The sequence below is a fragment of the Bombus pascuorum genome, chromosome 3, assembly GCF_905332965.1.
Source record: "Bombus pascuorum chromosome 3, iyBomPasc1.1, whole genome shotgun sequence".
Lineage (NCBI taxonomy): Eukaryota > Metazoa > Arthropoda > Insecta > Hymenoptera > Apidae > Bombus > Bombus pascuorum.
Window position 1 is genome coordinate 16,677,227 of NC_083490.1, and position 27,953 is coordinate 16,705,179.

Below are 27,953 nucleotides of genomic sequence, written 5' to 3' on the forward strand. Positions count from 1 at the left end.
GAAATATAATATCTCCAATAATTTTATTTTATATCAGAATAAAAATTTTAAAAATGTTTAAGTTCAAGTATTGCATATTTCAATTATAATTTTTATTCAGTTAAAGTATATTCCATGGATGACATTACAGTGTTTTGTTGTTCATGTTCTACTGCATGTATGTCTTATATTATTTGTGAATTAATATCTGCGATTATACTTTGATATGACTAGTTTGAATTGGATTTAAATAAGAGTAAGGAATAATTTGAAATATTCATAGCTTCCCGCAATACACAATAACTGACTAGATTAGATTATTATATATTTAAAGATATTATAATTATATTTAGAAGATTATTATAATTATAGTCAACATATGTAATAAAATTTAAATACTGCATATTATTATAAACAATATAAAATATGGACTTTACGTAATAATTAGAAATTGTTTAATACGTCAAAGTATCTAAAACGTTTAGAAGAATCATAATTCATTTTAGGTTGTATCTTCATATACAAAGATACTTAAGATAAAACTTATATTCATCTTAGAAGTTACAACTATAGTTATAACAGAAGAATACATAAACATCTAAACGTATTAATAAAAAAATTATTTTTTCGAAAAGAATTTACTTTTTAGATTAAAATTAAAATATTTTATAAATACCATTAAAAATTATATATAATGTGATTGCTAGACGTTGATGTTTAGTTATTATTAAGTTTTTATAACGCATTTTATGATTTTCAGGAATTACATTAATATTATTTATAACATTCTTTTTTGTTAACATATTGACCTCTTATGTTATACATTATTTTTTTAATAATATTATTAGTTTAATCTACTTATACTAATAAATTTAAAAATTACATTATTATTTATAAATCATGTAAACAGATTACATATCAGACGCTTCTTACATATATTTATATACAAAGAACTAATTATATATTTATAATACATACAATATAAATTCATTCATACAAAACGGAATTGTTAAGAGATCAAACAGTAAACAACAATTAATTGCCTTATGCTTAAACGCAATAAAAATCTTTACTCATAATAATACGATTATAAATAGACAAATAAATTAATACTCAATATCACTTAATTTGGGCATAGTATTACAATACTAGAATGATTTTGTTTTATTTAAGATATTAAAAGCTTGGATTTGCAAAAACTGTTGCATCATGCTATTAAACTGTATTACAATTTTAAACATTTTAAAAGAATTTTTATCTACCTGTTATGAATATTTATTATTATTTATCTAATTTTTGAAACCATACATGATAAAAATTATTGTTTAGGTACAATATATATTTCTACTACATTTATGTTTATGATACAAAACTTTTAAATATAATTGCAAATTTTATTGCGTAATATCATTCATATTTAATAAGATAAAAGAATGTAATAAAGATATACAATATCTGAAGTTCACGTTACCTTTTATACTATTATGAAAAAACCAAAAGTGTGAATTTATTATCGAAGAATTTCTTTTAATAAAACATTTAATATTTCGTATTAAAATATATCATTTATGATCGCGAAAATAGTAACGTTTCAATACCGGTTTTGTTATGTCTGGTCGGTACATGTGAGTGATATAAAAATTCTTTGATTACCGCCAATTCTTAAATTATTATACTCAATAGTATGATCTTTATTACAAAAATACATGTAGAAAATTTGGTAATATTTTTTTCTATTAATATGTAGTATTTTTTATCGTAAAAATGTTCTTGGTCGATTAAATTAATGGAACGTTTAATTATCCTTTTATTTGGAAAGAGATATGAAAATTTGAACTCATTGTTTCTTACTCAAAATATGGACGTTTTAAATAAATATAATACTAAAAGTATACATGCACGCATTAACATATATACGTGATGTTTATATATGGTTATTTGAAAATCGTTGCTATGGTAATAAGAGTTCAACTACTGTTACATACTAATTACTAAATGAAGGATTGCATTCCCATTTTTAATGCCCTTGTATTACCATATAACAAGGTAAAGAGAATGCTTCTATTTAATATTATTAAAAACATCAGGAAAATGTATCTACTACTATTCGGAGATAAAATATGTACAGAATGTTATATATTATTATTAATTTGGCATGCCAGGAAATATAAAGAAAAGAACAAAATATTAAGTAAAACAATTCAATCCTAAACGAGATTGTGATGGAAGCATTTGTAGATAATTATTATTTATAGTAATACAATCCCATGATCTCTTTCCAGTCTACGTTTTGCTTTAAGAGACACAATTCCCATTAAATCTGCAGGAGTTGGAAGTCCTCCAGAGGTATTTGGAGCCACTGCTTGTTGATAAAATACCTCTACGTTTCCACACTGGTTACCATAAACAACGGTATCCTCCGTTCTAGTTAATTAATAAAATATACTCATTTTTTTTACTATGTTTCATGAAAAATTACCATGTTTAGTGCTTCATAATGTATAAAACAAAACATATTCTGAATTTATAATACAATTCATTTCCTTGAAAATTTTTGATAGTAGTATTATTTTAACCGAACAAAAAGATATAAATAGGTCTACTGAAGCAAGCAGACATATGCAAAATTGCACTAAATGAATCAAATTAACTAATGCTGAAATAATTACCTGACAATAATATCTGTGAGATTGCTGGCATATGTGAACCTATCATGAAGGCAAGAAACAATATCCAATTCAGTAACACCCCAGAGTCCAGAACGATTTATTGTGTCCCATTGAGGATCAATACTTAATATACTATATAATTCCTTATTTTCATTTGAAGGTAGAGGCTCTAAACATTGTTGTAGTCTTGCTTCAAGTTTTCCTAATGTATTCACGCAAGTTTGCCACTATAACAAGTATTACTATAATATATATTATCAAAAAATTAAATTTCAATATATTAGATATTAGACAATAAAATATACTTACAAGAGAGTGTATAAGATCAGGATTATTAGCAGTTCCATTTTCCATTAGTAGTACTAGCACCATATTGTGGTGTCCACAGAGAAATAGTTCTGTTTTCTCAAAAGAAACTTCATCTTTGGAAGTAGTTACCCAATCTTCTTCTAATTCATCTTCACCATCACTGCCAGTTTCCTTATTAACTGCTTCCAGTTTTTGCTTGATTATTTGATTTGTTGCTGTTGAAAAGCCCGATAAATCACGAAATTCACTAGGAGTTGTTTCTCTACTACAAAAACCACTAGTTCTCTCATCAGCAAGCAAACTGAGTTTAGACATAAGAGGCGTTAATTGTAGACCATCCAACTTTTTCTTTTGAAGAAATTCATATACGTTACCACATTCCGATGCTGATTTTCGTCTATCATCATCATCAGTGATATTGAGTGGTTTCAAAGGAAGACTCATTGATCTGCGATAAATTTCTTGTTTCACTTTACTATCTATTTTTATGTCACGAGAATTACTTGATTTTTCTAAATTATCACTGATTATGGTATCACAGTTATTTGTTACATTTTTCATGTTACAATCGTTAGCTAAACTTATTAAAAAGTCGTTACGATTAATTGTATTATTTTGATCATCCTTAAGTTCTTCGTAATGTGAAGATATATATTGATTATATAAAGACTGAGATACTGGTAATCCATCACATCGAAATATAGGATAATATGGGTCAGTAATTGTATGAAACTGCCTTTTATGTAAAGATTGCTTTTGAGGAGAAGTTTCGGGAGATATACTTTGTTTTAATTGTGGCAACCCTAATCCATATGTTCTTACTGATATTCGATTGGAATACAAATTGGACGATCCTAAATCATGCATACTTAAACTTCTCTTATTAAATTCTTTTCGTTTAACTAATTTTTCTTTTGGCGTAACGTTTCTTAATTTATTTAAACGTTTATATCTAAGTGCTTCCTTAACAACATCTGGAATATCATCTACATTTGTTTTTATTTCTTTTTTTTCTTCTTCTGCTTCATTATTTGTATCTTCGTTTGTATTACATATTAACATAGCATTACCATGTAATACTCTATTAATATCTTTTAATGGTGTAGAGCAAACGCTAGGAGTTAAAGGATTTACACACTTAGGACGGTCTGTTTTACTTTCCTGTTTACGTTTCACTGGAGAACTGTAAGCTGTAAGTGGTACGGAGGGTACATAATGACTATTATCGTTGTACTGTAATGAATCTAATTCTCCTTCTTCAGGTACAGTAAAAATGCGAGAAGTGTCGCGTTTCATTCCGGACAAAGGAAGTTCCTTACTGTTCTTGGACATGTTCTAAGAATATAATAGTTTCATTATTAAATAATTATTATAATTCATTGTCAAAAACTACTAACCTTTCTTTGAAATATCTTTTTTGTCACAGAATCTAAATAAGAACTATAATATCGTTCATTATTTGCTTCTTGTACAAGTTTCGTAAACTGTTTTTGCTCTATATATACTCGCAATAACTGTACTCCAACAGGTAGATGAAATTCTGTTGATATTCTCTCCGCAGGAGCCTAAAAAATTGTATTAAAAGAAACAATATTGTATATTATGTAAATATTACATACTATTAGTATATTTTAATTTAATATACCTTTATTCTATATGGATCAGTTATAACAATTTGTTTGGTCAACTCAGCACTTAACTGAGTTGCAACTACCCTGAAATATTAATACTTTTAGTTTTTAAAATAAAAGAACAATTTATTTGTCACTGCTCTAGAAACTTACTTATTATTATAGAAGAGTGCACCACCTATGATACCACTGATTTCTTGATAATATTGTAAAACTTGAATTGCTTCTAAAAATATGTTGCTAGCACTCTAAAAAAACATAACATCAACTTATATTATATCCACAATAAATAATTAAATATATTAAAAAGAAGCTGTATAAAATAGAAAAATTGATATCATATATCAATTACCTTTGGAAGTTTAATGATAGGAATATTGGAGAAAAGATTGGCACTATATTGAAGTATTGGCAAATATGTTTCAAACATTTGATAAAGCTTCTCTGTGAACTTATTTCTGTCATTATTAAATGATTCCAGTATCTTATTCAAATCATAATGAAAAAATTTTAGCAATGATTCTAATGTATTTGCACGTCTTTCTAAAATCCAGTCATGAATATTCCTATCAGTTCCAACTGCCTGTAAAGTAATAAACAATGAAATTTATGTGGTAAATATTAATTAATACTAAGTATGACACATTAAGCAATGAGAAAAATATTACGTTTCATTCATTGAGACTACACTGATAATTGTAACTGCTTTAATAGATAACTACTACTATCAAATTATGCTATACATACAATGATTTTCATATTTTGCATTATATTAATTCTGAAGTCATGTAGTCAAATTCTCTTATATTTTCAATTATTTTTATAAGTAAATAAATTATTATTAATTATACCTATGTAAAGAAAAAAATATAATAACGATACACTTACAAGTATGTACTGTCCAAATTTCTTTAGTACAAATTTTCCTCCTTGTAATGTGATTGATTTTGGATTGGAAAACGAAGTTGAAAGAAATTGATTAACAGCCATTAATTGCCCCGCTAGAGCTAATCTTTGCGTAAGAGATACCCATGCAGGATGGAAATACATAACTGCCTCTGCAGGATCATCATCTTCTTTACAACACCTTACAGTGTCATAAACAAATACTATCATCATCTCTCTAAAAAAGTCAGAATTAACATAATTTAATACATATATATTATATTAACTTATATAATATGTTGATAGTATATATATAGTTATGTAATACTATGTATGATTTGTAAATTCATATTGAACATGAACAAAGTGATTTCTCCTTTATAAATGAAGTAGCTTACCCTGGAGTAATTGATAAAACTGTTCTATATATAACTGTGAAAACCTATCAACTTTCATTTTTACAAAATTATAGACATAATATTAATGTCTATAACTTGCTCTGATTCTGATACACGAATGAGTCTATGAAGTAAATAATTGTGAACAGAGAATTACTGATTAGCTGCACCAGTAACCGATAACAAAATAAAGGAGATAAGATTACAATTTAGAACACATCTTTTGAAAGCATTGTTATATATAACACTATGTTTTGTATAAGAACTCATTGCATCATTATGATTTAATCATTTTTTAAAAACTCAACATGTTTTTCCAGTTTTTATGATGGTAGTAGTTGCATGAAGTTACTGAATTAATTAGCAATGAAAACATTTTCAACTCTGATTAATCTAATAGCCTTAGATAAACTATTGAAGATAGAGTAAAACACAAAATGAAGGAAGAAAATTTTATTTTGACAAAATTCTTAATTTAGAAAATAATTTATTTATATCTATGTAAATTATCTACATTATCTGAAAGTATATAAAATCAATGACATTAATAAGATATATTTTATTATGAAATAATATGAGGAGGCATAATTATAACATAATAAAGTCTGAAACCTTACCCTGAAAAAAGAAAATGTTTCCTTATACATCATGTGAATTACTATAACAAGTACAAGTGAAAATATAATTTATATAGTAATTACTCATACTTTTATACTATGGAAAGAATAAAACAAAGAAGTTATAGATACATATAAACTAATTACTTATAGCAACATATACATACACATATACATACATAAGTACATACATAAAATGTAAATAATTTTTCAAGAAGTACGAAATAAAAGAAATATATTACTTTAGAACCAATAATGTAAACTAATACATATTCATAACTTAGCAACACAAAAGTATTATGTGAATAAAAAAATTAAGTACGAAAATATTTTGACTGTTAATCCATAAACTCACACCAATTTGAAGTCAGCATTCTGTTTGACAAAAATTAAAGATTTAAAAAGGGACATGCTGCTAAGAAATAGACCGATGAAATAAATGTAATAATAATACAGTTTGCAGCGTGGTATAGTAAACAGAGCATTATCATTGAATTAATGATGCACTTTTTACGCTGCTATAATGAGATAAAGCTAGTGTTACGCAATATCTTCGTACTTTGCCATGGTGATTGTTTACGCTTCAACGTGCCGGGGCTAAGGACTTCAGTTGCGATGTTGCGATTATCAGTTATAAGTTGTAATGTCCTTGTAAAATCCTTTCCTCTTCGTTTACTTTTTTTTTACTCACAATGACAAACTTAATGTCTTGTTTTCTGTTCTATCCTTATGGTCGTTCAAGATGCTACTAGGCGTCGCGAAAAATGCACTTCGATGGAAATGCACTTTCCCGTTATGTAATATAAAATCTGAGCCATAATAATCTTGATTTCCAATCACGCTGAATGGAGCCGCTCCTTTACCGCCATACTGATATCGATCTCCTTTATATGACACAGACAATATGTATATTCTTGGTCCTTGATCGGTAATGGAACTATGTGACTACTAGCCGCGATGTTTGAATATCATTTGAATTTAGATTTGAATGTAATGGCAGCAGGCGCGCTCTCAAATTGTTATTATTATTGCTATCGTATAATATACTTCATAATTAGTTGTTATATACATACATATAATAATGTTATAGAACGTGATATTTTTGTATTAAAGTATATATTTAACAAATGTATAATACAATAAATAAGTAAAATATAATTTACAAATACATCAGCACTCTGCAAGTTCTTGCAAGCAATCGCGAAGAATTTCTAAAAAGATATCGGCATGATATTCTCCGAATATTAGACATGGTCTTAATCGAATTGATTTTGTTCCACAGTCACCCACTTGTATACCTAACATTTGTAAATTTACTATACGGAAGCAGAATATAAAAATTGTCAAATGAATATATTAAATTTTTGATATTACCTCTATTACGTAAAAGATGCATTAATTTCTTTTTCATATCCCTACATCTCGTATCAAAGGCAATGATAAAGCCTCTACCTCGTACGGAACTTATAATATCCGAAAATTCATGTTGCAAGGTGTTTAGTTGACAAAGCAAATAATTGCCGACATAACATACATGAGTTAATAAGTCTTCTGCTTCAATGGTTTGTAATACTGCTTCTAACAATAAAATTTGGATTGGGTCTCCCATCCATGCATTAAAAACTCTATATGGTTGCTTGGGCCTAAATAGATAGTATGAAAAATATTTATAATGATACAATATTCTATTCAAACACTATTATGTTTAATAAATATGTTACATGTATTCGGGAGAATGATAAAATCCACTAGCTTGCATTTTGTAACTAAATGTAACGATATCAGGAGGAATGTTTAATTCAAAATATTCATGTGCCCATATTCTTCCTGTTGCACCACCTCCTGTTTGTATTTCATCCAATATGAAAGGAATAGATCTCTGAAAAATTTATTGTGCTATGTTTCTCAATATTTATATCCTACAAAAATCTAAACAAAGCATGTTAAACATTTACTCTTTTACACATGTCTTGTAATTGTAGAAAAAAGTCTGGGGAAGCATGTCTATCTCCTCCTTCACATTGTATTGCTTCAACTAGGATACCAGCAACTGGCATATTCTTTTCATATCGTTCTATTAAATCCTCTACCTTTTATATTTTGATGTAGATTTTATCAATCTTTAGCAATAAAATTAATTTAAAATTTATATCATAGTACTATCAAATCTACTTGTTCCAAGCACCGAGCATCTTCCTCTTTATTTTCTTTTTCATGCTGATCCAATGGATATAAATAATGTGGATAGGGTGCAATTGGCCATTGAAGAGAAGGTATATCAATTTTCATTATGTACTTATAATGCGTTAATGCCAGTGCACCAAATGTTCTACCATGAAATCCTCCTAATTTTATAAATTTCATCAATTTGTATATGTAATTTGTATATTTATTGGTATATTACAACATTATGTTAAGGTACCTTCAAAGGAAAGGATAGACAATTCAGGACAACCAGGTGGTTTATTAAAAGGTGCACTTTCCTTTTCTTCCTCAGTAAAATCTTTGCCACGTCGATGTCTTTCTGCATATTTTATGAATGCCATTTGTATAGCATGCTCAATTGAACAAGCACCACACATGGCTGTAAAAATGCATGGTAACCCTTTTGGAGCTACCTGATGTATGTGTGAAATAATATTATATTTAATAAATTTATTGTTATTTATTATTATTTACTATCCAATGTTATTTTTATTCTTATTGATAAAATAAACGTAGTTACAAATTTGATAAGTAAAAGTATCTAACACATGGTTGAAGCAATGTATCCTGTATTTTACATGGCCACTCTAAACCAGGGAATAATCCTATTGCAGGCCTGTTTGCTATTACTCGCTAAAAATTTATTATGTTGACACCTTTAAGCTAATTTTAGTGGATATAATTATTTTCAATTATATTTACTTGATTTCCTCCACAAGATAATGCACCAAGGATTGACCTATGATTATATCCAAGAGCAAGGGTAGATAATTGCATAAACATATCTAAGAAAACATTTCCATCAATATCTGCTAAGTAATTTCCAACAGATCTTTGGTAGTCTCCAAAATATTGAATGGAGCCTACTTGCTGCAATATTTTATAATTGTTTATATGAATGTGTCAATCTTCAATAAAATTTGAATTTTGTGATAATAATATAAACCTGAATTTTAGAAAATTCATTGAGAAGTGCTTCTGACCTTGGTCCAGGAATTTCAGTAAGCGTATATGGTTTTGCAGGTTCTCCAGGTAATGGTGCCTTTGGCATATGATGAAGTTCTACACATTATTTACCAAGTGTAGTATGTTAAAATTTTAATAACATAATTTTATTTCCTATTAACCAGCAATATAGTTGTTTTGTACTTACGACGAGGTTTCGGACTCTTTTGAACAGAATACACAATACTTTTGCACAACATTTTATAAGAAATTTCCGTATTTATTAAATAATGTCACTAATATAGAGAATTTATGAAATTCTACTATATGTATGTACATGTATTCTTAACTCATATTAAATAAAAACTTGAGAGAAAGTTTAAAAAATGATAAAAGATGTGTAATATATGCATTCACATAAATGACACATTTTTACTTTTGTTTCAAATCATAACAGAAGAATGTAAATAGCTGTTGATATAGGTCCTGTGTAATATTATTTGAACTTTGAAATATTTAAGTTTACACTTAATAGTAATACAAATGATGATGTTAATACTAGAGTAATTCGAAATCATTTATAACATTATTTCTTTATACAAAAATCATTGTTTCTGGCAAATAAAACTAAAAATTAATTACTAAACGGTATTAATGTGCTTTTTTAAAGTTTCATGAAGCCACTGTCATACAGTAGTTTATTATTTTTTAAGCAATACAAATTAAAAAATGTAAATTAACATACTATGCTTTCCTCTAACTTATATTTATAGTGCAATAAAAACAACAAAGTTTATGATTAAAATTAGTACAAATATATTTATTATAAACTAGTAGTATTAGATTTAGATGAATATAGTTATGTAATCACACTTTGTTGCTTTTGTTCTTAATAGAAATAAACACCTCGTTACATGATTAATAAGCGGGCAAAGTGAAATATAGCAGCACAGAATGTACGTGGCTGCAAATTCTTCACCCAGTTTTTACATTTCAGTAGCATGCCAAAAACTTACACGACTAATATATAATATATGTCTTGAAGTATTTCTACAATTTTTTACAGAAAAATCCTTTATTCCAGTATGTCGTCAAGTATCGCTCTTATGTAAGGAAAGAATACTCGATAGAATGACCGTAACCTGATCAAGTTTGTTTTAACGTATTCAAATTTCAAGAGTATTCAACGATTTTATAAGTGCACGTGCATCTCGTAAAAGATATTGGGAGATTAACTTTTTGAGATACAATCTGATTCTTCCGTTTGTCTCTGAAGATCAATAAAGCTAGTACCGAGCATTACATACTTCCAAATGCATATATTCCGCTCGCATTAATATATAATGTGAATACTTATTAATACTTGTTAATTTTTATTTATAAGTCTCTATGAGTCAAATAGTATTCTGAGGCAAAGCGGAAGAATATTAAAGATACACTAGATCTCAAAGAGTAAATCCATTGAGGCATACTTTACAAAATAAAATTTTTTTAAAATTTTTGGTTAACTCTGTGATATATGGATCAAACAAACTTAGGGATATAGAACTTTTTAAAGATAGAATACGACAAAGAATTAAAATAAAAATGTATAACACTCCAGTATATCCAAGTTATAAATATACTGACACACTTTGAGATGATTTTTGAAGTATATTATAATAAAGATAAAAGAAGAGCCTCAATAAATTAATGAGACGCATATGACACGATCACTTGGAACGAGTTTACAATAAAGCTAATATGATGTATATAAATCTGGGCAAAATAACGAACTGTATGTATTCTGTAACTATAATCGAAAGTCGAAGGTAAAAAACAGATCAGTGCCAGGTTTTGTGAACATTGAATTAAAAATACTGTACAAGCATCATCCTGGCAAAAATGTACAACCTGCTTTGAGCGATCTGTTTTTTTTCTCACTTAAATAAATGATTGACAATCTTCAAGACGCATCTTGAATTCGTGAACATACACGTTAATGTACATATATGAAACCACAGTTCTTAATATCAGAGAACAAATTTCCTTATGGAGGTACTACTTAGACCTTCACAGAATATTGGGTTGGCAACTAAGTCATTGCGGATTCTGTGATTAGGTGGTATTGATAAAATCAGTTATCGCTTAGTTGCCAACTCAATAAGTCTATGTAGTTTAATTTCATAAAAGTTCTTGAGTTCTCCAACATTTAAGAGTTAGATATTTACTAAATACTTTCACTCTTGCATTTTATTAGTGAAACATTAGAAACAGTATTTCCTTACTGCTTTTTATATGAATATGTATGTATGTATATATGTATGTATGTACGTATGTATGTATGTATATACGTATATATTTTTTCTCGATCATTAGACGTTTATGAAATAATATTGCGTCCTCATATTCTGTAAGAATACAGAAACTAAACATACTCGTACATATGCTACATGGTATAGTTTCATAATTTTCACAAATGGTAGTTTAATAGCTAAAATATAAACAATATTTTCATCAAATTCAATTTCTTGCATTTAAATGTCCTCGTCATATGAGAACGAATTTATGGTCATTTCTACTTGGATATATACAAAGCAAACATCTGCTTGCTCCTTATCAACTAACATCATATATGTTACTTATAAACAATTTTATAGAAAATTTATATGATAAAAGAACATAATAATAATTACTTATGAGCACAATAAACAAATTTGTACAATTTATTATGCGCTTGCTAAATAATCCTTACATCTATGATGTGAGAAAACTGGTTTCATTTTTTATTAAATGAAATATAATGACAGTGATTGGACCAATTTCTTCCTCTTTATTGAATGATAATGAACTCTAATGGCTTTCCACTTTTCCCATAGTTTTTATAATTTTTCAAAATACATTGCATTAGATTATTAAAAACATACCATTCTAAACGCTCAGTGGCACTGATTTGATATATTTATAATTATTCTTAACATGCATTATTACACGTATTGGATAGATGTACATAAACAGTGATGCCTGTGAGGAACATATGAATTTTGAACCGTAAGTTATGATGATTTTTTATAAAAAGCTTTTTCATCTTTTTCATATACAAAATATAATAAATAAGCATGTATTGCACATTTTATTCAATATAAAGTATTTTTCATTTTACAGTACATTAACTGAATTCTCATTCTATGAATTTGAACTTACATCTTCTTAGTATTTTTATATTAAATATTTACTGCTTCTTTTTGTTAAAAAGATGTATACAAGCACAATATATTTAAGAAACTAATATTTTATTGTCTAAATAATTGTATAAATAAAGAATAAAAGTAGTTATTATGAATAATATATTTGTATCATTCAAAAATATTAAACGCAATTTATAATAAATTCTTACAATAAATGATGCTTTTGAAGTAATGAGAAAAGCATCATTGTACTTAAAGAAAACTTTGTGTTTTAGTACTAAAATGTTTTGTTCTGGTTCAAAATTCATTGTACGACACAATGCAAATAAAAGTTTGCGAAGGCAAATTAAATGTTCACACAATTCTAATAAATAGTGAACTTATACAGACTACTGCTAATATACTTATGACTATTTTGGATGTCTCTTTTCTACTGGCACAGATCATTTCTGTTGTTACACGAATTAAACACTTCCACTCGTTTATAGTTACAGTTTTCCCGTTTATCCTTTGATTGCTTACTTTCCTTCAGAGAACTTCTCTCTTAAACTTTTGATCTTATGAACAAAATAAGTTTCTAAGGATTCTGCACACTTAAAGAAAGGTGATTCTTTCGGATTATAATAACGACAATTGTCAAATATTTTCGTCATATCTCCGATAAATTCACTTAATTTCTTGTAAGATCTGTCATTTATCCTCAATTCTATCGTTTGCAGATCTGCAAACATAATTAGCATGAATATACTGTTAAGGAAAATTGTATTTCTTCTCTTGAATTTTGAATTCATCAAAGATTAAACAATATTGTTATATCGAATTTAAATAACACTTACCCATCGGCTCCTTTATAACTTTATAATAGTCTGGTGCTTCATTTGGATCTACTGGCTCCATAAATGGCCAAGCACTTTTATGTGCCTAAATATCAAAATTTTTGGTGACGATAATTATAGAAATTATTTTAACAAATAACTTTTTTTTATTATTTACAACTACCTTACCTGTATTTGCTTAATTAATTTTTTTAGGAGATCAAGGTCTTTTGCATTAAGATTTTTCATGTTAGCAAAGTTAACGGAAGAATTTCGTTGACAATTTGGACAAACGTATTCATCGATATTGTCTGCTTCCGATTGTAGAATACCGACACATCGACCATGAAACCAATCTTGACACTTATCGCAGCAAATATAAAATCTGCAGAAACAAGAATGTTAAAATATGTGGTAATAGATCTAGAATAAGTCAATGTAAACAGCAAATAAATTGGCACCATTACGTACTGAGATTCGTCATAAGGCTGTTTACATAAACAATATAACTCCTGTGTATCTCTTGCATGTCTACATTCTGTACAAACAAACTCAGAAAGTGTCTTACACATTTCTTCTGTAATTCCAACGCAATCTCCGTGGAACCAATTGTTACACAGATCACATCCAACATAAAATCTAATTCAATACCATAATTCACCATCATTAAATAAATATTATAAGTAAAGAATCTTTTTATAGTACTTACTTCGTTTCATCGTATGGCGTTCTACATAAACAATATAACTTTTCTTTTTTGATTCTATTCGTAGCGGCAGCGGTTGAAGCACCCGGTGGTGTAGTATTGCTTCCTTGGGCTTTATACTTCTTTGGCCTTCCACCTCTATTAGGCGGACTAACTTGTTGAGACATTTGAGCATTTGCTTTACGCTTCGCACTTCCTACTTTTACCTCATCTTGTTTGTGTCTTTCCGCTTTGGTTCTCGAAGCTAATTCCGCTGATAAATCTTTCTATAATTTCAACAAAGAATAATATAAATAAATTTATATGAATGTGTATATATTATAACAAATAACATATGCTAAATATATTTAATATATAATACCTGAATATCTATCTGTAATTCTTTTTCAAGCAGTGCTCTCTTCTTTAGAATATCCTTTTTAAGTAATTCTTTATGTCTAAATAACAAAACTTGCATTCGTGAGTGAACCTGTTGCTTTCTTCGTTGCTCTTGACTGTCTTTTAGCTTTGCTGCTCTTTTTTGTGGGGTAGACTCATTCTCTATTGGTTCGATCTTTTGTACTCTAAAAAGTAAATGGTATTATTAAAGAAAAGTGATTTTGTATAACAAAAAGTCTTTATTTTTTATATCTATTCTTAGATTTAGAAATTTACTTTGGAGTTTCACGACTTTCTTGTTTTAATGCGGGCTTCTTTCTAGGTGTTTCTGCCCAATCTGTATCTTTATCATTTGTTATTGATTGTACATTCGTAGATGAGGTCGTTGTTGGAATGTTAGAAGGTGCTGGTCTTTTACGAGATGGGACACGTGGAGTCGTAATTGTAGGCGTAGTATGAGATTGATTATTGCTTGCTGAATTTTCAACACCCCCTTTCATCTGCTTCTCTTGGTATCGTTGTAGTTGTAACAGCTTTTCTTCTATTTCAGGATTAAGGTTTTCTTGTTTCAATGCATTCTTGATGGCTGAAGATTTTTATAATAATAATTAGAATATTTGAAATAAAAATAGAAACAATTAAATATTTCTTATCCCATTGAAATCAAACAGTAAAGATAATATTAATTAATAACTAACTTTGTTGTATGTAATCAGGCGTTAAAATAAATTTGTTAGCCGAGGAATCGTTTCCTTCTTTTAAAGATTGCAAAGGTTGCTGACCATTAGCTACATTTGTTTTTTGCGATTCCTCTTCTGTAGTCACACTAGGTTGTGCAACTTGTTGAACAACTACTTTCGGTTTCTCGGGAGAACTTGAAGTTGCTGTCGATGGAAGCTCTGGAATGCTTTCAGTTCCCGTTTGAGGTTCTATCGAAATTAAAATAATATTAATACCATTACAAATTTAATTTAATCAATGCAAAAGATATCAAATCATATAGATACAAACCAGTTGCTGCTGGTGGCGAAACAACTGGTTGTTGTGCAGTTTGTGGTTTTGTTGCTGGTGTAGCAGGTGTATTTGCTGTTGTAGAACTTTGAATCGATTGTTGACTACTAGGTGCAGGTTGAACAGCTAAATAAATTTTAGTAGGTCCCAAAACTCCTTGTTTTCCTGTTGCAGCTTGGGCTATAAAATATGTATAGTATAAATATGCTAATAACATTAAATACATATATGACATGTATACGAACCTTTAAGTAGTTGTTGTTTGACCTGTTGCTGCACCATTACAAGTTGTTGCGGGGTAAAATCTGCGCCTTGTAAACCTTGTAAAACTATACGAGGACCTTGAGTAGTTTGTATAACTTGAGCAGTAACGCATTTAATGACAGTTCCAGGTGGTTGACCCGCTAATAAAGATGCTTCTACACTTCCAGGTGCTGGAGCATTGGAAGTTTGATTTGTTGTAGTTGTAGTAGTAGTTGATGTCTCATTCGTCGATGTAGTACTACCAGTGCTATTATTTGTTGCATCAGTTGACTGTGCTCCTGTTGCTGCTGTAGTTGTTGATTGAGTAGATTGTAGTACAGGAACTAAAACATTCAAAAAGTTCATTTTATTTAAATAGTTTTATCTTTAATTTTTTGGTCGAAACATTTATTTTTCAAGATATAAAATTTGAATATACCTTGTTTAGTTGGTGTTACAGTATTTTTTACAATAATACCACTGTTTGTTGAATTTAAATGTACAATTTGATTGCCTGTCGGAGTGCTACGAATAACCACTTGATGACCACCGATTGTCGTTAATTGAGCTTTACCCGTTGCAAGCTGTTGAGCTAAATTAGCATTAGTAACCACTATTTGATTTCCACTAATAACTTGTCCACCAGAAGATATGACCTATGTTATTAATTAATATATTACTATTGCGTGCATATATTTTATTAAAATTGAATGTAACTGTAACATACTTGTGCACTTTGTACAATTTGTCCAGTATTGGCCACTACAATAGCATTTTTGGTTGGTTGTGTGGGTGTAGTGGCAATAGTTACAGTGGTTGCTGATGAACGTTGAATTCCTTGCTGAGATTGAGCTTGTGATTGCTGAACACCTTGTACTTGCGACGTTGTATTTGTTGTTGTTTTGGATGGACTAGTCTTAGTTGTACAATTAGCTGTCGTAGCCACTTTAGCTGTAGTTGTTGTAGCTGTTTTTGTCTTGAAGAAGGAATTTTATAAATTAATAAATCATTTTTATTTGGAATATTTTATCTCACGATATTTTACACACAACACATATACACACCAAGTTAGTAATTTTACCTGTATGGTTGTTCCACCAGTTTGTGCAAGAGTAGTAATTGCTTGACTATTATTTAACACATGAAGCTTTCCATCCGGCATTTGAACTAATTGTTGGCCAGGCATCAAACCTCGAACTTGAAGCTTTCCATCTGGACCTCTTATAATCTGTACTCTTTGCTGAATTTGTTGTATAGAACCTATTTTATGAATATAAATTTAATTAGAAAAAGAAAAAAATAGATTGTAATCTAATTGTTGCTACTTGAATAAAAAATAATCAATGTTATAAATGTACCTGCTTGACTGGAAACTTTAATTAGGGACTGTTGATTTCCAGCTTGCTGTGTTTTCGGTAAAATACTTGTAGGTCCAGAAACAACTTTTGTTGTTCCAAGAGATGCTATTTTAAAGAAAATATTAGATATATACATAAATATCAAATACACGTTACATTTATGTATATATATAACTTAATATTTATATATTTATTTTGGTATTTACATTTCGCCATATAAATACGCTTTGTACTAATAAAAGGCTTATTCTGTGCAGGTGTTGTCAAAAGCGAAGTTAGTTGTGATTTTGTCCCACTGTTTGGATTTGCTGGTATTGCAACTTTGGAAACCAATTTAACTGTGCCATCTGTGATAAAAAATTAATATTTTTTTGTTATAATAGTAATAGTTACATGATATATCATATAATCAATTATAATTTATTTCGGAATAGATTTGATTAATATACCTAGATCTTACCATGAGTGGAGTTAGCTGTAACTTTTACAACTTGTGTAGGCGAACCAGAATTGGCTGGGCTTTTTAGAGTTTCTAATGCTCTCTTTTGTTGATGAGCAGCTCTTTGCATGCGCAATTGCTGTTCCATCTTTTCTTTAATCTCTTCAGGTGTTGCTTTACCACTAACAAGTTGATCGCTCATACCAGAATTTGCGCCTGCATTTCGGTTAGAACCAACCGCGGATTGTGGTTGTCCCGATCGACTCCTAGTAATAATCTGGGCATTAGCCTTCTCTAACCTGGATAAGACACACACCAAGTGGAGGGTTAGTATCGAATGGTGTTAAATGAGGATAGGTCAGAACTGAGTGATATCATAAGGTAAAAGCAATAGGAATTTAACGCAATTATTAATATCCTAATAAAATTGTAGGGAAATACAGACATTTTAACAAATTGTAAAAAATTTACTTGTATGAAATTTTCTTGAAATGAAATGTTTAAATGGCAAAAGTCCAGAAGTTATAGTATAGATAGGAAATAGTATAGTATAGATAGTTATAGTATAGTATAGATAGGAAAAGAAAAAAGAAGTTATAGATCAGAATACATAGAATAAATCAATTCTTTTTACTAAACATACCTATCACCATATTGTTTAATTTCCCATAGCTCCAATTTGTCCTCATCAACCCATTCTTCTGTAACTTGTGGTTCGGTGCTTTGTGGTGATTCTGGTCGTTTCCTTTTTCGCAGACCACTTCTTATAGATGTAACTTCTATAAAACATAATCGCACATCATATCACTTATTTTTCAAAATTTATTTATTAATACAAACCTCTGACTTGTTTTGGAAGTTCCAAAGGTATAACAACTTTCCTACGTAAGTACTGTGTTTTATCTAAAAATTGGCCAACATGACGGTGTTTAAGAATTTCTAATGACATAATTTCTGTATCAGTTGTAATTTGATGTTTGCCATCTGTAGATAATGGTTTTGCAGCCATATCGTCCCAACGAAGACATGCCCATAATATTCTTAATTGAAGAGCTGCAGCAGCCAGTGATTTTATGCCAACTGTTCTATATAACCAACAAGTCTTAAATAAGGGCCTAGGGCAGGGATATGGCCATACTGACATATTTGCCTATAATAAATAAATTAAAATTAATTCATTACATTGTATTATATTTTATTATTTTTAATGCAAATTTTATTAATGAAATACCTTGGCCATATGATGAAAACCTTGAACTTGTATTCGTCCACCAACCCTAGCCAATTTACGCAATTCATGTTGTGGAAGTAGCAATATACTACGATGTTTATTTTTTGTACAAAATGTGGAACATAAAGGGTATTTAACAGGAGTGCGCTTCTTTTTTCTATCAGCCAAAGAGATTGCAACTTTCTTCAGATAAACTTTTCCTTCGGTTGAAGTAGTAGAGTACACTCTTTCTGTACCATCAGCATTTAACTCCTTTGCCATTGTACTTCTTTGTACTGTTCTTCCTCTACGATTAACAATCATTGTCTTTTGTCCTGCACTTGTTTTAACTTCGGATGAAAATGTAACTGAATTTTGAGAACTTGTACTTTCCTGCATACTCTGTATAACGCCATCAACTGACTTTATAGTCTGTTGTGTTGTAGTTACTGTCGTAGTAGTAACTATATTATTAGTTGTAGTGGTCACTACATGTTCTGAACTGACATCTTTACCATTAGATTCAACTTTTATTTTTTTGATAGGAGGTGAAGCAACATCTTTTACTACATTTGTAGCTGGTGTTTCTTCTGTACAATGAGTTGCAGATGCTACCGCGGATTCTAAATCTTTCCTGATTGCATCTCTAGCTTCATCATTTCCATCTGTCTTTGAATTTGTTTGTTGTTGTGCTACAATTGCTCCAATTGATAAATTTGATGTCGATTGATTATTGTTTAAAGCATTAGCTTTCCTTAACAATGCTATTAGGTCGAGTTTTAGTCTTGCTTTTTGAAGACATATAGGAGAATAACAGGTAGATGTTAAACTTTGTGTTGTAGTTGTAATCTTTCCTGGTGGTGCCGTCATATTACAATATCGTGAATAACAACTAGTATTTTTACTAAATCTCATTATATTGGCATATTGGGCTTTAACGTGTTGAATACGCTTTCCTATTACAGTCAGCATTTCTCTGGTTGATGTAGGCATAGTTTTAGGCTGTTTTCCACTAAGAATATTCTGTAAAGAATTATCAACTCCATCTGTATCACTTTCTTCATTATTTTCTATATCAATTTCGGAATCTCCATCTGCTTTATGATTTGTCGATTGATTTAACAACTCCTTTGATTTCTCCTAAAATTAATGCATATTTCAAAGAATACATAAATGATATGCTAATATGTACTACTTATATTCCACTTTATTTTATCAATAATATCTACTTACAGTCTGTATTAATCTTCTTTCTTCTAAAAGTTTTAAATGTGTTCTACGTGCCAAGAAATCGTCGACCCTAGTCTTTTTAGCAATTTTTGGATAATGGAGCCTCCCGTTAGTCGTTAGTGCCTTAATAATATCAATTTCTTCAAATTCTTTTATAGGTGTATAAACTTTCTCGATTTTCATACCAGCTAAAACTATAGGTAGAAAAAAATTAATACCATAAGCTTGATGCTTATACTTAAAAATAGTTGAATATTTTCTTTACCACACTCACATGATAAATTCATTTTTGTTTCCTGTTTAATCTGCTGCGGTTCTGTTTTTGTCATTGTTTTTTCTTCGATTTTTGTATCTGTTTCCGTTTTATTTTGTTTATCTTCAATTGGTTCTTTTTTTATGTTGTCTTCTTTGCACTCTTGTTTTATAGATGTGTCAATTGCTGTATCCTTTGATGATTCTTCCTCTTTAATCTCTTCTTTTATTTTAATATTCATATTATTTTCTTCTTTTTTAGAAGAGCAATATTCTTTTATCAAAAAATCATATGTGGGAGGATCTAAAGCTAATATTTTTAATCCTTCTTGATCTTTAATTTGTACCATAATTTTCTGTGGGCCTATTCGAAGACCCAATTTTGAGTTGTCAAAACATCTGTGACGGCGACTATTAGATACCCATAGCCATCCGCCTTGTCCGTGTACTCGATATTCTTCTCCTTTTTGTTTCCATACTTGATGTTTCAAACCTAAAGTATATTTGACAAAATTAAACAGACGATTACGTTCTTCTTCATCTTCTCTTTCTTTCTTATCTTTCTTATCCTGGCGCTTCTTCTCTTCTCGTTCAAGGGCTGTTACTCTTTGTAATTTCACGTGTCCAAGTTGATCATGCCATACACTAGCAAACACTACTGATTTAATACATGCTTGTAAAACAATAAGAGCACGTGCAAAATCTCTGGGATTAACACAAGCACCCACCGCCGTAGTCCAAGGTTTACGCAAAAGAGGCCAATTAGTATGCATAAATGATGATTGAATGCTACTTTCGAGTTGAAGAATTGTCTGACGAAGTGTGCTTACTAAGAGAGCTCGCGTTCCTGTCAAACTCCCAACCCATTTGAATTCTGAGGCCTGTGTAAGCGAAAATTTGTGTGACAAATGCCTCTTTTTATCGCGTTCTTCGTTACGTTGGGCCTTATTCAGAGAAATAGGATTGGTACTGTATTGATTTACATATGATTTGAAGTTGTTATCCATCCCTAATTTAAAGAGATGTGTACCAGAAGCTATTTGATGAGCTTTCTGTCTTGTTAATCTAGTACCATCTCCCTCCTCTTTCAAACTTTTATCTAGTTTTTCTAATTCTTCCTTTGACAACTGTCCACTACTACGTTTCTTTAAATCATCCATATTAAATGTCCTAGGTTGTAAAGATCCTGTTTTTGACCTTGTTACAATAGTATGTTTTTTTCCTATGAAAAAATGTAGATTATTCTATCTAATTAAATCAATTTTATAACTGCACAACTTACCATCTTTACCAATTTTTGAAATACTTTCTTCTCCTTCTAATACTTCTTCATCAATTTCTTCAGAAGATGACGATGATATACTGACTTTAACGTCTTTATTTACTCCATCTGTTAAATTGGTATCTACACCATCTGTTTCTACATTTTCTGTACCTAGTTTTTGAGTATTTTCTTTTGCATTTGATTCTTCTGACGATTTTGTTTCCTGCTGTTCAGTGACAGCTGCCAACTGTTCTTCTAGAGAATCTGTACCTTCATGAATTCTGCGTACCATTTCTTCAGCTTCTTGCCTTTGTTTTTCTTTTTTCTCCTCTTCTTCTTTTTCTTGTTTCTCTTGGCGTTCTTTTTGTAACTTTTGTATAAGACCTGCAATGCATATTTGATAAAGTATTAAATACTATTCCCTTAAATCAGAAATAAAATTTAAAGGATGCAAAATTTTAGAAATGCACTCACTGTTTTCTACTTCTAGGTATGATTTTTTGTTACCCTTGTACTGATTAGTGATCTGTTCTGTAAGTTCCATTTGTCTTACGATTTCATCTTTGTAATCTGACAATTCTCTATAAAGTGCAACTTCCATTTCATTACGGTCTAAACAAAGCATTAATTCTTCTAGTTGTAAAGGTGCGCTATAATACCAAACTTCTGCATCTTCACTTTCACTACAATAACCGATTTTATTAATACAATCAACATTTCTTTAATATATATATAATACAATACATTGTATAGAAAATTCTTATTTTTGTACAGTATACTTACACAAAAATTCTCCTTGCAAGAAACCAATATTTTCTGCCATGTCTATCAAATCCTAGATGTTCTTGACGACATAGTGAACCATTTTTCTCAACATCAGGTATACAATCAGCAACTCCTGTAACTTTGTGAGCTTTGCATGTACTACATTGCCAATCTTCAGTAGGAACATCAACCAATGGAGGTTCAACACATTCTAAGTGAAACACTGCTGGGCAAGTTTCACAACATAATAAATCTCCCAGACGATGACATACTCTACAGTGATCATCATAGTGCATATTTCCTATAAAATGAAAGTATTTATGATACATACTGTCATCATAACATATTATAAGGAATATTTTGTAATTGATGAACAATTATTAATAAATTAATAAAGGTATTAATTAATAAAAGTCGATTAAAATAATTTTTAATATACATCTTGACATTGAGGTAATATTAATTATTAATTAATATACAAATTTATACATATAATGTTTAATCACAGAAAAATGTTTTAGCATTCATATTTTCAAAGGAACAGACTTCAGCATGGACATACAAAATTTTCCTGCTGATTAAATAATAATTTATATATTTCTATACATGAACATTTATGAACTGTTATGTAAAAAAAGATACATAAGAAATAAAACAACATGAAATACCATTTAGTGTACCTTCGTGCAGCAGGTCTTCTCTTACTGGATTTGTAATTAAAAATTGATCTGTCAAAAATTGTAGCACCTTGATTCTATCTTCAACAGAAGTAAAAGGATATTCGCACGTTGATAAAATATGTAAAATATTTTGATCAAAAGACTTATCACTTTCTACGTAAGAACGTAATACTTCTGACCAAGTCATAGAATCCACAAAGTATAAGCTAACATTCACAGAGTCTTTCTGATCTAGAGGACCAAAATGTGTTTGCTGAGAATCTTCTTCTCTAAGAAGTGCTTTAATGAGCATAATATGTATCTCAGCCAATAGATTAGTTTGATCTTCGCACATAAGTGCAGCACAGAAATCTTCAAACCTAAAGGCTGAAAGACGTACCAAAGTACGAAAGTGTCTCAATACTTCATAAATAGATAAACATGGCATAACAAGTTCTTTGGGGACTAATAGATCATCAGATGATTTAGGTAAATTTAACGGCGGTAGTTCCCTATTTTGGAGCCATAATGGTTCTGGACTTGGTGGTCTTTGCTGACTAAGCAGTGTTTTACGGGGTGTGCCACTAGTAGTACTATAACTGGAGAGGGAAAAGTCACTGTCACTGGAAGGATCAGGTTCTTCTATACTTTCAGATGAGTCTGCATCGCTTTGCAAAAGATCCTCTTCAACTTCACTTTTTTCACTGGACTCATCCCCAAAGTCTGACCCATAATGATATTCAGAATCATGATAGTCAACGTTTGGGTTGTAACCTCGGCGTTGATATGCACCAGAACTTGAGTGACCACCTTTTCGTGAATGTCTGTCTCTGGCTCCTCGAGATTTTCGAGTTCGTGTACTTCGTCTACTTTCCTCGCTTTCAACTGGCGATGATGGTCTTGAAGGTGTCGGTGTACTTGGTTGTGAGTTTGGTGTTTCCGAACCCTTGTTTTGCAAATATTTCGGCTTCTTCATAAGATGGTATTGAAATTTTTTGGGCCTTTCCATGACCACCGATTTCGGAGGTCGGCCCCGTCTCTTCGACCCTCTCCCCGTCATTGTTCGTCACACACTGTCAACGAAATGGCACTTACTTAACACGTGGTTTATGGAAACGCGTGCTTGTAAACAAATACAAATGACATCGTAGCAATGAAATGGAACTCATGTTTGTACTCTGATCTTTGCGCCATTTTTCGGCTATGGTCACGTGACCAAACACAATTCTTTCATGATCAAACGTTTCGGTACGATCTTGCGTGGCTTCTATTTTTCTGTCGACGAACGACGATCACTTTCCCGTAATTATAACAACTTGTATTACTACTAGTAACGACCAAAATAAGTACAGAATTATTCACTGACGCGAATGTAAGGGGAATTTACAATATCTAATCTTTTAAGAGAGCGCTGCTGCAATTGGTTCATCGAATAGCCGCCATGTCTGGCCTCGAACGCATCTACTCCAAAAGTAGAGAAAAATCTTTGACAAAATTTTCCTTTCTCCTATCTAGAACAATCTGTTGCTCAACACATTCCACTCGACTGAGTTCTGACAAGATTCATACAATGTAGAACTAATTAATTGCTTTTTAATTTCTCACGAAACGTACAGAAGATCCAATCGCTTTCACCGTAACTACACAAGAGCCTGTCAGATCAACAATAGGTGGCGACATGCGCGGTTGGAAGAACGCGATTCTAACCACACTTCCGATAAATATGCTTCCTTTGCATTATTTGTTTCCTCGATTTTTCACAAGTATCCCTATTTTAATTCACTACACTTATTATTTCCAACAAATTATGCAATTAATTCGCATACACAATCGAACGAATTCGCTGTTACCCGCAAGAGAGAAATCTAACCTTAGTTATAGAGAAGCTTCGATAGAGGACACCACTATAATTCCAAATTGTGTGTCGTTTTGTCGGTACACATTCTTTTTAGCTCATAGTATCATACTAATTAAAAATTAATATTATTAATATCGAGGAAGAAATTTTTCCTATATTTATAATGTAATTCAGTTAATAATAAATTTCAACTAATTTAAGAAAAACCGGCGATGAACGCGACATCTTCCTAATTGAAGTTAAAATTCTGTCAAGTTTAAACTGATGTTGTACAACTTTTTTCTTTCAATACAAACTTAGTTATTAATTATTGTTAACAACAGTTGCTTCCTAAATGCCATAAAAGAAAATACTTTGTATTAAAAATAAGAATTTTCTACAAACGTCATTCTTTCTAGTACATTTAACAATCACATAAAAGTTGATAGAAGTTGCAGATGCACACATAGCAATATATTATGATTAAATGTATCTTTATTAAATACTTGTTTAAGTAATAAAATAATAAAACTAGAATTTACAAGAATAATTTATCAACGATAAATCACCGAATTAACGTCATATATATTATAATAATGTATTTCCAAAATTGATTCCTAGATGAACGAAAAAATAATGTAGCATTAATTAGCCACTTAAGTAATGACAAACAAAAAAGAAACAATTTTTGGAACCATACACGTAGGATAGTACATGGATATATATTGTGAGAACGACATAAGATTCCCGTATGATGTAATTTTGACAAAAATTATGGCGCCATCTTTGAAACGGATGTCAGTGGTTGGAAAGCATTAGTGCCAGTATGAAAGCACGAAGGAGGGAGAGGGGATTAAAGAAAAATGGCCGTCAAGCGAAAATCGAGAAATACGAAAAACGAACGAGAGTGTAACGATCGAATGTGAATACGAGTCGGCGGTTTTTTTTACGAATTAATCACGGGATAACGAACGAAATGCAAAACGATATGAGAATGTATACGTTAAAGCCAATTGTTTCCTTGCCACAAATGTTGCATCATAGGAAAACGATGTACGAAATGCGAAATATTCATGAAGAACAATCAACAGACGACCATATGGAAGCCGAGAACAAGATCGTGCCTGATATCACTGAGCAGGTTATCAGCTTTTTAAAGGTTTTCATCATTTCTGTTATCTTGCCGACGTGAACGAGAATGTTGCTAGTTTAACTGTAATGAACGGTTTACTCACGCGTTTATTAAGCATGGTAGCTACGAGTGTTTCTTCTGTCTCAAGCTTGTTGTGCATGACTCCTCCCAAAATTTCCACAAGCACTAATCACGATCGACCGGGAATATGGTTCTACAGACTTGATCGATGCTTGCCCCTCCAATTTTTCAACTAACAGGACCTTACGCGGCTACGACAGATGAAAAATTCAGTTCGTTTGAAGGATAAGCGGGAATGCGCTGATAATTAGTATAGAAGGGCAAGCTTACTAAATTAGAACTGCACTGAAAGCTACAAAGTACAGTTGTATAACCAAACACATGTAAAACCTAACCCAGTAAAAATATGTATGTACTTTGTAGATATTTACTGGCATTAATCAACAATGTTAGTGATCACCTATCAAATCTATTCTCCATAACCCTATGTTTTTAGGCATTTTTTTTCTAAAGTGGAAATAGTAAATACATGCCTGTCTTGAATGTTGCTAGTATTTTTTTACTTGAAACAGAGTTTGGAGTATATTTTATGAGAAACTGTATTGTCACAAACATTATATTGAATTGTGAGGTTTAGATTGTGATCGATTAGTAATTATAATGATGATGTTATGTATGAAAAATGATTTGACAATGTTTGGAAAATAGAAAAATTTTCTTTTAGTTATGATGTTTAAATTATAATTGATAGATTCCATATAGTAATATCAAATAATTTTAGCCTTATTTCAGAACTATCTAGTTAATTTATTCCTCTTATTAAGGTTTATATTATGGTAATTACTAATTCTTTATATGGGTAATATTAAATGTTCCTTAAAGTAAGATTTTATTTCAGAGTCCACTACCAGAATATAATGCATTAGAAGCACGGCAAGAAAAGATACTGGCACAACTTGCAGAACTTAAGAAGCAAGTTTCAACACTTTCTGGGTTTTTAAGACAAACAAAACAAACTACAGTAGTTGATAAAAGTTCTACAATTAATAAGAGCCAGGTAATATCAATGCAAGATAATATTTTTAATTTTTTAAGTAAGAAGTTCACATGAGAATTTATTAACATTGACTTTTATAGGAGCCAATTAATGTGAATCTTATCATTAATGTGAATCCTAAAAGACAACCTTATTTTATATCAGCATTGCAAAAGTTGTGGAAAGATACTGATATTAAAGTACAAACTTACGTTCATTCAAGTATTAATAAAGAAGTGTCTGTTAATTATGAATCAACTACAAGTTCTTCCAAAAATAATATTGTTAATTTATCACTGATCTGGAAAAATGGTAAAATAAATCATATTTATGGAAATAGTTAAATAGTAAAAGATATATACTTACAAAAAGCTTTATTTTCAGTTAATGATCTGGAACTTATATCTGGTCTATATAGTTACTGTATAACTGGCGAAACAAATTTTTTAAGATATTTAAGTAGATTAATAAATTCGCATAATTATGAAAATTCTGATTGTACAGAAAAGATAAACACTACTGACTTGATATTAGATTTGTGTCATTCTTTATATTTTGAAGAATCAACAAAGAAAAAGCAAGAAATATTATCTTTAATAGCAGATAAATTAATTTGGCCAGATAAAAAGGACTTTGATATAGCAGATGTTGCTGTATGGTGTACAATTAAACAATTTTTTCCCAAAAAATATCCGCCAAAACTTAACAAATGGTATGAAGCTTGTGAAAAACATTTTGTATAAATAAAAATCTCTTATTAAAACATATTTATTATTTATTTGTATAAACACA

General features: G+C 30.1%; 4 protein-coding genes across 12 annotated transcripts; 1 reads left to right on the forward strand and 3 right to left on the reverse strand.

The window, feature by feature from the left end:
- Positions 1 to 70: 70 nt before the first annotated feature.
- On the reverse strand, positions 71 to 7,359 carry LOC132905691 (uncharacterized). Of its 4 annotated transcripts, none has more exons than XM_060957260.1 (9): positions 7,048 to 7,359; positions 5,477 to 5,711; positions 4,941 to 5,171; positions 4,742 to 4,836; positions 4,603 to 4,672; positions 4,355 to 4,522; positions 2,958 to 4,292; positions 2,649 to 2,875; positions 71 to 2,403 (listed from the first exon to the last, which is right to left on the reverse strand). In XM_060957260.1, the coding sequence occupies exons 1-9, from the start codon at positions 7,053 to 7,055 to the stop codon at positions 2,229 to 2,231; spliced, it is 2,544 nt and encodes an 847-aa protein (XP_060813243.1). In that variant the 5' UTR covers positions 7,056 to 7,359; the 3' UTR covers positions 71 to 2,228. The 4 variants fall into 4 exon arrangements, with proteins under 4 accessions (XP_060813243.1, XP_060813242.1, XP_060813244.1 ...); XM_060957259.1 differs by lacking the exon at positions 7,048 to 7,359 and adding an exon at positions 6,844 to 7,041; XM_060957261.1 differs by lacking the exon at positions 7,048 to 7,359 and adding an exon at positions 5,872 to 6,236.
- On the reverse strand, positions 7,201 to 9,898 carry LOC132905719 (4-aminobutyrate aminotransferase, mitochondrial-like). Its single transcript, XM_060957320.1, has 9 exons — positions 9,847 to 9,898; positions 9,640 to 9,755; positions 9,396 to 9,563; positions 9,240 to 9,326; positions 8,911 to 9,106; positions 8,661 to 8,833; positions 8,210 to 8,367; positions 7,863 to 8,131; positions 7,201 to 7,786 (listed from the first exon to the last, which is right to left on the reverse strand). Exons 1-9 carry the CDS (start codon positions 9,896 to 9,898, stop codon positions 7,659 to 7,661), a joined length of 1,347 nt encoding a protein of 448 aa, XP_060813303.1. The 3' UTR covers positions 7,201 to 7,658.
- LOC132905687 (nucleosome-remodeling factor subunit NURF301) lies at positions 9,898 to 26,320 on the reverse strand. Of its 5 annotated transcripts, XM_060957242.1 has the most exons (26): positions 26,208 to 26,320; positions 23,145 to 24,208; positions 22,495 to 22,777; positions 22,186 to 22,394; positions 21,730 to 22,095; positions 20,470 to 21,669; positions 20,199 to 20,389; positions 18,987 to 20,105; positions 18,596 to 18,905; positions 18,399 to 18,534; positions 17,777 to 18,054; positions 17,523 to 17,663; positions 17,317 to 17,421; positions 17,040 to 17,218; positions 16,686 to 16,934; positions 16,398 to 16,614; positions 15,961 to 16,302; positions 15,716 to 15,895; positions 15,403 to 15,633; positions 14,981 to 15,290; positions 14,688 to 14,889; positions 14,330 to 14,592; positions 14,092 to 14,259; positions 13,810 to 14,005; positions 13,642 to 13,726; positions 9,898 to 13,526 (listed from the first exon to the last, which is right to left on the reverse strand). In XM_060957242.1, the coding sequence occupies exons 2-26, from the start codon at positions 24,193 to 24,195 to the stop codon at positions 13,324 to 13,326; spliced, it is 8,214 nt and encodes a 2,737-aa protein (XP_060813225.1). In that variant the 5' UTR covers positions 24,196 to 24,208; positions 26,208 to 26,320; the 3' UTR covers positions 9,898 to 13,323. The 5 variants fall into 5 exon arrangements, with proteins under 5 accessions (XP_060813225.1, XP_060813226.1, XP_060813227.1 ...); XM_060957243.1 differs by lacking the exon at positions 26,208 to 26,320 and having other exon boundaries at positions 23,157 to 24,999; XM_060957244.1 differs by lacking the exon at positions 26,208 to 26,320 and having other exon boundaries at positions 17,777 to 18,021; positions 23,145 to 24,999.
- Positions 25,777 to 27,928, forward strand: LOC132905708 (uncharacterized). 2 transcript variants are annotated; one of them, XM_060957297.1, is made up of 4 exons: positions 25,777 to 26,131; positions 27,024 to 27,182; positions 27,263 to 27,473; positions 27,546 to 27,928. In XM_060957297.1, exons 1-4 carry the CDS (start codon positions 25,949 to 25,951, stop codon positions 27,902 to 27,904), a joined length of 912 nt encoding a protein of 303 aa, XP_060813280.1. In that variant the 5' UTR covers positions 25,777 to 25,948; the 3' UTR covers positions 27,905 to 27,928. The 2 variants fall into 2 exon arrangements, with proteins under 2 accessions (XP_060813280.1, XP_060813282.1); XM_060957299.1 differs by having other exon boundaries at positions 25,777 to 26,113.
- Positions 27,929 to 27,953: the final 25 nt, after the last annotated feature.

What these genes read in the sequence shown, in the direction of transcription:
- LOC132905691 (XM_060957259.1), bottom strand. Translation starts at nt 6,899, where the DNA reads ATGTCCCTTTTTAAATCTTTAATTTTTGTCAAACAGAATGCTGACTTC. An exon ending in CTATCATTAAACTTCCAAAG is followed by an intron (nt 4,837 to 4,940) that starts GTAATTGATATA and finishes ATGTTTTTTTAG; the next exon opens with AGTGCTAGCAACATATTTTT. An exon ending in GCACTCTTCTATAATAATAA is followed by an intron (nt 4,673 to 4,741) that starts GTAAGTTTCTAG and finishes TTAATATTTCAG; the next exon opens with GGTAGTTGCAACTCAGTTAA.
- LOC132905719 (XM_060957320.1), bottom strand. Translation starts at nt 9,898, where the DNA reads ATGTTGTGCAAAAGTATTGTGTATTCTGTTCAAAAGAGTCCGAAACCT. An exon ending in ATACATTGCTTCAACCATGT is followed by an intron (nt 9,107 to 9,239) that starts GTTAGATACTTT and finishes CACATACATCAG; the next exon opens with GTAGCTCCAAAAGGGTTACC. An exon ending in ATGCTCGGTGCTTGGAACAA is followed by an intron (nt 8,368 to 8,660) that starts GTAGATTTGATA and finishes TAAATTTTTCAG; the next exon opens with AGATCTATTCCTTTCATATT.
- LOC132905687 (XM_060957242.1), bottom strand. Translation starts at nt 24,195, where the DNA reads ATGACGGGGAGAGGGTCGAAGAGACGGGGCCGACCTCCGAAATCGGTG. An exon ending in AAATTGTACAAAGTGCACAA is followed by an intron (nt 16,615 to 16,685) that starts GTATGTTACAGT and finishes TTAATAACATAG; the next exon opens with GTCATATCTTCTGGTGGACA. An exon ending in GAAAGTCGTGAAACTCCAAA is followed by an intron (nt 14,890 to 14,980) that starts GTAAATTTCTAA and finishes TTTACTTTTTAG; the next exon opens with AGTACAAAAGATCGAACCAA.
- LOC132905708 (XM_060957297.1), top strand. Translation starts at nt 25,949, where the DNA reads ATGCAAAACGATATGAGAATGTATACGTTAAAGCCAATTGTTTCCTTG. An exon ending in AGGTTATCAGCTTTTTAAAG is followed by an intron (nt 26,132 to 27,023) that starts GTTTTCATCATT and finishes ATTTTATTTCAG; the next exon opens with AGTCCACTACCAGAATATAA. An exon ending in ATCACTGATCTGGAAAAATG is followed by an intron (nt 27,474 to 27,545) that starts GTAAAATAAATC and finishes CTTTATTTTCAG; the next exon opens with TTAATGATCTGGAACTTATA.